The sequence below is a fragment of the Bos mutus genome, chromosome 10, assembly GCF_027580195.1.
Source record: "Bos mutus isolate GX-2022 chromosome 10, NWIPB_WYAK_1.1, whole genome shotgun sequence".
NCBI lineage: Eukaryota > Metazoa > Chordata > Mammalia > Artiodactyla > Bovidae > Bos > Bos mutus.
This window is the reverse complement of record NC_091626.1, coordinates 21,438,241-21,448,193: the sequence shown is the minus strand read 5'-3', so window position 1 is coordinate 21,448,193 and position 9,953 is coordinate 21,438,241. Positions and strand designations below refer to the sequence as shown.

Sequence of the window (9,953 nt, the reverse complement as noted above, 5' to 3'; positions counted from 1 at the left end):
ATGTGCTCAATTTCTTAGTGATAAGAGGAACAGAAGTTGATACAGCTTTTATCAAATAACCTAGCATTTTGCTACAGCAGCATAGGTGTTTTCTTGGGTAGAGGCTGATTGCATCAGCCTTCAGCAACTGGGTTAAGAGGGAAGAAATGCTCAGATTCTTTGTAACATAAGATTGTTTTTAGTCTTCCTGCCTGGCTCATGGAAACTATCCCTAAGACACTGTATAAAAATGATGGAGCCACTCAGAGTTTAGAAGCATACCCTTTTATTGTCTAGCACCTGTGACAGTTTCATGTCTCTAAAGGAGAAGGAAGTTAAAGCATTGTTGGATTTTCCAGTGGAAGAGGAGTGGGCAGGCACACTGGAGGTGAGTGGATATCTTAACACGTGGGAACATGCCACTGGAACATCCAAGCTCACACTCAGCATGCTTCCCATCACAGTCTGCTTTATGTCCCTTTAAAAGAAACCTGGAATAATATGTAGCAAAACAAATAAATTACTCTCCATCTCTCAGAAAGCAAGTTCAGAGGTTGCTGAAGCTGCCTAAGAGGCTTCTGGACAGGTGCCTCCAAAGAAGTGAGCTTTCCTTTTCAACTTCCTTGCCTCCAGCCAGCAGGAGATAGAAGCCCCTGCTTTCCACATCTCGAAATTTCTTGTGGTTATTTAGACTTGGGATCCTGTTGTTTGGACTGCTGTCCTCCATCTTCCAAATCCATCTCTGCAGCAACTGACATACATAGGACCTGGAGGTACCACGTGACAGAGGCTACAAACAGAGGTTTGAGTCAGAACTGAGAAGAAGTCAAGTCAACTGGACTGAGTCCAAGTGACACTGAGTGGGGCTGGGCCCAAGGGGACAATTTCAGTTAAACCTCAACAACAGGTAGGAGCTATGGCAGAGGTGGCTTGGGAGAGTAAGAGTTGCAAAAGAAAAAAAAACCAAGCCTAAGCTGTACAACAGCTGAGCTGACTTAAGGATCCAAGGCTTACCCACAATCCTGCGGAGCCAAAGAGGTCGTTTGTGTTCTGGCACTCTGATGATGAAGAAGTAAAAGGGCAAGCCTGAGAGAGCAATGCCAATGCCGATGAGAGAATTGATGGTATCACTGTAGAGTGGAACAGCCACCAGGAAGACGGTGCAGAGGCAGAAGACAATGGGGAAGAACAGGCTGAGCTGAGGGCCCAGAAGAAACAATCGGAGGTTAAACAGGTCAGGGTGGACAGCCACAATAACCCCCCACTCCCGTAGAGCAGAGTGCTGAGCCTTCCTGTCATCCCCTTCATTTCAATGAGTACCACCCACAGTTCTGGGCCAAGGTTTCTGAGTAGGTGTCAGAATCCCTGGAGCAGGTGCAGCAAATGTGGGATGGAGAGGAATTACCTTGAGAGGACGAGGCCTGTTGGGCTCCTTCCAGCGCAGATAAAGCTGACCCACAATAGAGAGCCCCACGAAGAACCAGTAGCTGAAGCTGTAGTAGTTAATGAGCTTAAAGATGTCCTCCACACACAAATAGATCAACGCCATGAGACCCTGTAGGCACAAGCCCACGTCAGCTCCTGTCAGCCTCTGTCATGCAAAGCCGTTTCCAGTCCCCTTTATCCCACAGATCCACCCCCCCTTGTTAAGTCCTCAGTTTCTCCAACTGTCCTTTTCTGTTCCCACCCCATTTGCCACCTTAACTTCATTCATTTCCTATCAAGTCAGTAGCCTTTTTCAGCCCATTCTTCAAATCCTTGCCAGCTTAATCCTCTATACAACACAGCTCGAAACAATTCCTCAAATAGCTTTTGCCCCAGAACCTCTCCAGAATGGCTCCAACCTATACGTCCAGCTTTTACTTTCTACTACTCAACTCCACACCTCCAGACTGCTGATGCCATTTTTCTAACCTAAAGCCCATCAATATTTGCAACCCTAAATTTTGAAGACCCATTTCAAATTCTCCAAAGTCTGTCTTTCACTTCTACCCCTACAGAAATGACCATTTCTCCCCATAGACACTACATCATTATCTGCCACAGCAGCCATTACAATGTATTCCATGACTATTATGCCTCACCCTAGACGACGAGGCCACCATTCGTTAGAGAAGGTGGATTCTCTTCAGAACCACCGCAGCAGTTAGCACAGTGCCTTGCCCATGGTGAACGGTCTGCTGATAGTTTTTCTATTAGAATATTTAGAGCTTCTTGGAAGCTAGAACAATTGTATCTACTGTTACTAAAGCTTCCCCATTACCTGGCTTTCAGCCCAATCTTGAGATCACTTACATTGAAGAGAAGAGCTGACACCGGTGTGAACCGCTCCACATGAATCATGCAGATGGTATCAGGGAGATGGCCTTCTCTTGAGCCCACAAAGAAAAGCCTATTTGGGGTAAGATAGGAGAGGCTGAAAAACCTGGGGAGCATGGGTGTGGCCGGGTTCATGTGCCACAAGTCCTTCCCTCCATCAAAAGGGTTTGATTAATTTGGAAAGAAGTTGAATACCAAGACGTGTGAGCACTGGAGGCTGCTGATGGGAATGAGGCCAAAGGGTTGACTATCATTTGGGGAGCATGGTGACTCAAGTGGATCCTGTAAGTCTGGCCCTGCCATATCTCTTCACAATACTCCTCAGTAAAGAAGACACTCATACCTAGACGCAGCCACGATGGAGGCATTGAGGCCGCCAAAGCAGGATAATGCAACCGCTAATGGAATGGTCCAATTGAATATTCCAAAAATCTGGTCTGCAAAAGTCTAAGGGGAAGAAATGGAGAGGAGTCATTAGCCAACAGAGATGGAAGGCAAGGAAGAGCATGCCCCCTGGTCCCTCTGCTGGCAACCCAACCCTTCTTACATAGCATGGCTAACAGGACCTGACAAGCCCAGTGCCCTAAGCATACTCCAAGGACTACCGGATTTCTGGGACTCTGAGGAGCAACATCATACCCCAGAGCCCACAAACACACCCTCACCCTTCTAGTGAAAATCCTTTACCACAGCAACAGCATCGCTTGCCAGGATGTCCCTCATGTTGAGCACAGTATAATAGGCCACATTGGTGAGGATGTATATGATGGTGACAATGGGCATGGAGATGCCAATGGAGAGGGGCAGATTCCTGCAGCCAAACAGAACAGTAGATCCATCAGTCCCACAGTCTCAGCCCCATTGTCCTTTGATTCTTAGACTGCCCGCACCAATCCAGGGCTGGGGCCTCCAAGGCAGTCCCCAGTGCTTTTGCCTTTAAGTTGGAGAGTGGCTTAAACTCAAGAACTAAAGAGCGTCAGGTGGAAGAAATATCAGATTCAGAGAAAGGCCTACACACACAAAAAAGGGGAAAGGATTAACAAATAACCATGTCACGGTGTGATAATAGCATGGGAAGGTTTTGTTTTACTCGAGGTTTCTTAGTATCAGGCTTCCTTCTCCAAGATTATCAACACTGGAAAGTTTGTCTTAAGGTTAAATAGAAAAGAAATTATGGAGGGAAATTGTGAAATCTAATCTCTCTAGAGAGTAAGACAGGCCCTCAGTAATAACAATACGTACACCTGAACGAGCAATCAGAAATATGCCCACCCCACTCCCTTAGTCAGTTTGAGAACCTTGAGTGCTACCCTAGCCCTTGGCCAAGACAGCGTATAGTCCCTCTGGCCCAAAATAAGCCATGATCTTTATAAATGTTCTTTGCAGTGAGACTTGGAGCGGGGCTGGGGTAGAGAGAGGCAAATATTCAAGTCATTCAGCTTCTGTCCAGTAGGTGGAAGCACCACTCAGGCCTCCATCAGCTATTGTCTGCTCCCAGGGTTGCAACACTAGATGTATATCAAGAATACTCTTGTTTTTCAAAGCCAAAAGGAGTTTATTATTATTTTAACTTAAGAATTTCAGAAACCTCATTTCCTGGCAAATCTTAGTTCCTAGAGTCACTGAATTTTAGAGCCAGGAAAGGCTCTGAAAGTCATATAGTTCAACCCCCTCAGTTATAGATCGGGAGCAGGCAGAGATGGCAGTGAATTCCCTCAAGGTCACCCAACGAATCAGTGGAAAGACAAGTCCAGGCCCTCTGACTCCCTGCCCAGTGTTCTTGTCACTCTCTGTGACTACAGGACAATTCAGTGGTGTCCTGAAACAAACAAATTCCTAAGTCACTTAGGAATTTGAGAAACATGGGATCAGAAGGAAAAGGTTTCTGGTAGTCTGTGACCTGAAGTTATACACATAGGAATAAGGGTGAGTGAAAATCTATCAAGGAAAGTCTTTTTTTAATTTAAAAAAACACAAACACATGATACAGCCTACTTTGATTAATGCAGAAATGCAAGAACAAATGTGAAAAGCCCTGTAAAATTTTTTAGTATAAGAAAGTTCACCTCTTAGCCCTGTCACTGTGATCATGGAAAGCCCAGTTACTTGTCCAGCCTCAGGCCTGTCAAAATGATGCTGACAAAACTGACCAGTTGTATGCCATCAGCACATAGTAGGAGTTCAGTAAATGACAGCTGTCATCGCTATGGAAAGTTGAGAGTGAAGTACCTACCTCTCAGGGTTCTGGATCTCTTCAGTGACATAGTTGAGGGTGTCCCAGCCAGAGTAGGAGAACAGAGCCGAGTACAGTGCCAGAGCAATGTCACCCACTGAAAATGATGAACCCTCAAAGGAATTTTCAAAGTGAGTCGAGGCTCCTGGAACCCAGAGAACACAGAAGGCAGAAGGATTAGTGGCCTATACCCCAACCACAAGGTGATTCAGTAAAGGAGAGGAAGAATACGACAATAATAGAATGCCTGTGGTTTCGAACACCTTAGCAGTAAGGGTACCAGTGAAAGAATGGGGAGCAGAAGAGAGACACCTACAGAAATGGGCCAGACTGCAGGGATCAGCACCCGGATCCTAGCAGGAAGGACCCTGGTGAATTTCTAGGGTAAAGAACAACAGAGCACAAGGGCTAGAGAACAGGAGTGATGCAGTTCTGTCTGCTCCCCTCCTAACACCACACAGCTGACACGGAGTGGAGGATGGGCAGGGATCAGTGTGCCCAGTCAACAGAGCAGTTATAGGCGTTCACATCTGGAAACTGGGTGAGGAGTGGGTGCCACAGGTTCATTTCTGCCCATGCCCACTCCCAGGGGGGAGAACAGTCACTGCCACAGCACTGGGCTCGACAATCTGCAAAAGCTGGCTCAAGATCAACCTCCCCTGGGAGGCAACATGCATAGACACGACAGGACAGGTTTGGGGGTCAGTCTGCCTGGTACAAATTTCAGCTCCACTATTTAAGCTGGGGCTTCCCTAGTAGCTCAGATAGTAAAGAATCTGCCTGAGACCCAGGTTCGATCCCTGGGTCAGGAAGATCCCCTGGAGAAGGAAATGGCAACCCACTCCAGTATTCTTGCCTGGAAAATCCCATGGACAGAGGAACCCGGCGGGCTGCAATCCATAGGGTCACAAAGGGACACGACTGAGCACCCAGCATGCACTTAAGCTAGGGACTTTAGAGAATTCCTTGGCAGTCCAGTTGTTAGGACTCAGCTTCCATTGCAGAGGGCACAGGTTCAATCCCTGGTGGAGGAACTAAGATCCCACGAGCTGTGGGGCATGGCCTAAATAAAAGGAAATAGTAACAGTACCTATTAAATGAAATCATGCACAAAGGCTACTTAGAAGAGTACAGCTCGTGGAAAATGCTTAACAAACATGAGTTGCTGTTACTATTATTTCTTACCCTGGCCAAGTCTAACAATGCCTGCGATGATGATGGCGATCAGTGCCAATACTTTAGCGTAGGTGAAAACATCTTGTACCAGGGTTCCCCACTTGACATAGGCACAGTTAATGAAGGTTAAGAGACCTGAAAGAAAAATAATGCTGATTGGTGACTGACCCTACCATCCAGAGGGCCTTAGACACCCCAAGCGATTTTTCTAGTACCCATCACAAAAACAGACCCTTTGGCCAAAGACAGAGGTGTTTAGGCTCTGACCTGCTCTGCACTGGAAACCTCTGCCCAAAATTTCCTCACCATTATCATTCAAAGGCACTTGCTGAGCACCTGGGTGCACAGCAATACACACACACACACACACACACACACACACACACACTCAGCACTTAAGAGATACAAAGTGACTGGATCTGCTTACACACAAATGTGCTCACAGCAATAGGAGGCAACTGGCGGCGGAACAGGATTAGTGATGTATTCTGGCTGTTGGCTCTGAAAAGTCAATCTCTCCCCATCTCCAGCCCCGTAGCCCCTTATGTGGGCCCAGGAATAAACACTCTCATGCTGTGGATCACTGTTAACCTTGATGAGCCTTGCTGTAACTTATCCAGTGTCTGGACCAGCAGGTCAGGATGTGTGACCAGGATTAGGCTGGAGTCCAGACTTCCTGCCTCTGCTGGCCCGTTCAGCTGCTTGTTTTCACGCTTGGAAAGATTCTTGAAACAGGTTCCTATACAAAGGAAGGGGGCATTTTTCCTGACTGGACAATGCAAAAGTCAGAGCCATGGCCATTCCTCAAGTCCTTCCACCCTGGGGTAGAGGCAAACTCTTTACCTGGAAGAGCTCCAGCAAAGTTCATGGATTGCCCTTAGAGCCAAGGTTCTTAACCTAGGGCTTCCACAAGGCCTGGAATTCTCTGTAAAGTGTTATGTTCATATGTCCAAAGTATATGCATTTTTCTAAGAAAACGGGTCCATAACTTCCATCAGAATATCAGAGAAATCCACTATCCCTCTCCCACAATAAAACCTATAATCTGCTACTTCAGAAGAAGAAATTCTAGAGCAGAAGCCCACACAGGCTGTGAGGTCAACCAGTAGCCCCAGGATGTGGCCTGGGGTGGCAGGGGGGAGGGGAAGGGGGGGAAATCAAAAGAAACAATTCTGAAATTCAGCAGAATGTCCCTCAACCCACACCCCCAAACCTCTTAAACAAGCAGGTAGGCACATACCCTGTAGCTTTCCTGCTGCGGTACAGCAGATCCCGGTACTGCTCCCTCCTTCCCAGCTCAGCAACTGGGGCACCAGGAGGAGGGCTGCCTTCCCAGAGAGAAAGCACTGGGCCTGCCTGCTTCTGGCCCCCAGCTCAGCCCGAGGGACTCCCTGTCTCCCTTCTGGCGGTGGTGTGGGCTTTAGGGTCCCCAGCCATCCTGGTTTTTTGTGTCCTGGTCTCAACACACTCTGGCCCAGGACTACTTCCTCCTGAGGGGCAGGAAAGAGCAACCAAGCCGTCTCACCTTCTGTCTCCCCCTCCCTCACTGCCTAAGTCTCTTTCTGTTCTTCCAGAAAGGGGGCTTTCCTGTCCCAAACAAACATTAGGGCTTTCTGCCTAATAAACAAGACAATGAACAACCAAACCTTATCACAGGGCTGGGCAAAAATGCACCCATAACTCCAGGCCAATGCAGTGTTAAGTTAATAATTAAAGACACGAGTGTGTAGTCGCCACAAGCACCCCCACAAGATGGCCAAATCTTTCAGATCTGCTGATCCTCCTCAGCCAGTCACTCATCCTTCACTCCTCACTGGCGTCTGCCTCCAGCCATTCAGCAGCCCTCATGCCACTTCTCCCCATCTTGTAACCTCCACCCCTTACCCTCAGGCTCTGCTGCTGACACACAAATATAACTTAAGCCAGGCTGGATTAGAAACACCAGGACAACTGGAGCTGCCACATTCACAAAGGAACAGCATCCCATAATTAAAATTCACAGTTAGCGACTTCCCCGGTGGTCCAGCGGTTAAGAATCTGCCTCCCGATGCAGGGGATGTGGATTTGATCCCTGGTTGGGCAACTAAGATCCCACATCCCTCAGGGCAGTAAGTCCGAGTACCATAACTAGAGAGAAGCCCCCACACACAACAACAAAGACCCAACACAGACATTTTTTTATTAAAAAAAAAAAAATTCATGGTTAGCCCTTAGCATCACCAGGGTGCCAGCACCAAACTGGGATGGGCAGGGACTGGCTCTAGCTCTGAATCAGTCTGTACCCATGTGCCACAAGGTTCTGTTCTCAGCTCTGTCCAGGGAGCTGGACAGGGAAAAGCCGACCCATTACCCTTTGCTACAGCAAATTCTGAAAAGAAAATACAGGGATCGCTTACATTTTAATCCCTACAGCTTCTCTAGTCTACTTCCATATCCATCCATTCATAGCCTTCCTTTGACTACTAGTGTTTCCTCCTCCTGAGCCTTTGTTCTCAGCCACGGACCCACCATCACCCCCTGATCTGCTCTCTATATTGAGCATGGGAGGCTCCGTTTGAAAGAAGAAGGGAATCCTCTGGACAGAGCGCCAGCCCTCATCTTCCCCAGCGCTCAGCTGCCTCCAGGGCCTCTTGGCCATGAGAGCAGGAAACGGGTCCTGCAGGCAGCAGTGCTGACTGAGCGTCCCCACCCGCAGCGGATACAGCTGACCGGTGGCCCCGGAGCCCAGCCAAGTGCACTGTTCTTGAAGTGGAGCCTGACCTCCTGCTTCAGAGGCAGGGAAGTGGGTGGGGTGGGGCCTGGGGTTAGGATAATATAAGGACAAGGGCATTTAATCTCAAGGATCAGGGATGCCCTACCCTCCTAGGTACAATTCAGTCTCCACCCAGTGCTGGGCCAAGTCCACAGGAAGATGGCCTGAAAATCACCTCGGACCCTTGACTCAGGTGCACCTCCATTTCTGCTTTGACCCCTGCTTTCGAGGAAGAAGCAACTGTGAAGAAGTCACTCCTATAATTTCTAAAGAGATGCTCCTTAATGGGCGTGAAACCTAGTCTCCATGGACACCTAGAGAGGGAGGCCAGTTCCAGCAATAAGGCCCAGCGTCAACTCTAGAACTAAAAGCAAGGAGAGTACCTGCATGGGCTAATCCAGAACAGAACAACTCAAATGCCAATCAAGAGTAGAATAGCTAAATGAATACAATGGAATACCACACAGCAATAAAAATGAATCATCTACAACCACAGACAAAATCAGGAATACACTTCACGAACATTAAGTGAACAAGCCAGACACGAGAGGACATACCCTTTGTGTCCATTTACATAAAAACAGGCTAAATTAATCTATGCTACTAGAAATCAGAACAGAGATTTCCCTTAAAGTGTGCACAGTGAGCATGGGGGAAGTGACTTGAACACAAGAAAGGTTCAGGGGGCTGCTTTCTACAATCTGAGCACACATCAAGCTGTACACTTATAAAATGTGCACTGTTTCTTCTCTATATATACACTTGAATAAAAAATTAAAATTGAGCTTAGCTTGCTTTTAGCAAATCCATCCAGGTTATTAAAGATCTTCCTTTCTTCCCTTCATATTTTGCTAACCAGTTTTAACAGATGAGCCTAGAATTTGGGCAGGAATCAACCTCAGATTACCAGCACAGAATGCTCAGAATCCACTTCTTTCTCTTTTTTTTGGAAAGCCAGGTTATCACTTGTGGTGGGCATAGTAGTGACCCTGAGAAGCAGAAGAGTCAGCAAAAGACTTCTGATGTGAGAAAGACTTGACTAGCTACTGATGGCTTTGAGGATGGAAGGGGGTCATGAGCCCAGGAATCTGAGCAGCCCCTAGAAGCTAGAAAAGGTGAGAAAATGGAATCTCCCCTAGAGCCTCTAGAAAGGAACATGGCAACACTGACACCTTGACATTAGCTCAGTGGGACCCATTTCAGACTTCTGACCTACTGAACTGTGAAATAATAAATTTGTGTTGTTTTAAACCACTACATAGGTGGCAATTTGCTACAACAGCAATAGGAAACTAATACATCACTCAATAGCTTCCTTTTTACACCCTTCCTATTCTCCAAGATCCTGGAGATGCCTAGTGGTCACTGTCATCACAACTAATTATAAATCCTTTCCATTTGCTTGAAGCGGGTAGTTGTTTAGTCACCAAGTCATGTCCAACTCTTCACGACCCCATGGACGGAAGCATGTCAGGCTTCCCTGTCCCTCACCAT

At 47.3% G+C, this 9,953-nt stretch overlaps 1 protein-coding gene across 5 annotated transcripts in view; it reads right to left on the bottom strand.

Annotated features, from left to right (window-relative positions):
- Positions 1-313: 313 nt before the first annotated feature.
- SLC7A7 (solute carrier family 7 member 7) overlaps positions 314-9,953 on the bottom strand; it is a 37,445-nt gene continuing 27,805 nt past the window's right edge. For all 5 annotated transcript variants that reach the window (XM_070377486.1, XM_005895462.3, XM_070377488.1 and 2 more), the window contains 8 exons: positions 5,717-5,842; positions 4,532-4,676; positions 2,986-3,109; positions 2,642-2,745; positions 2,275-2,371; positions 1,385-1,534; positions 994-1,177; positions 314-769 (listed from right to left, as the gene is read on the bottom strand). In XM_070377486.1, the coding sequence (XP_070233587.1) occupies positions 663-769; positions 994-1,177; positions 1,385-1,534; positions 2,275-2,371; positions 2,642-2,745; positions 2,986-3,109; positions 4,532-4,676; positions 5,717-5,842 (1,037 nt within the window). In that variant the 3' untranslated portion in view covers positions 314-662. The remainder of the gene's footprint in view (positions 770-993; positions 1,178-1,384; positions 1,535-2,274; positions 2,372-2,641; positions 2,746-2,985; positions 3,110-4,531; positions 4,677-5,716; positions 5,843-9,953) is intronic.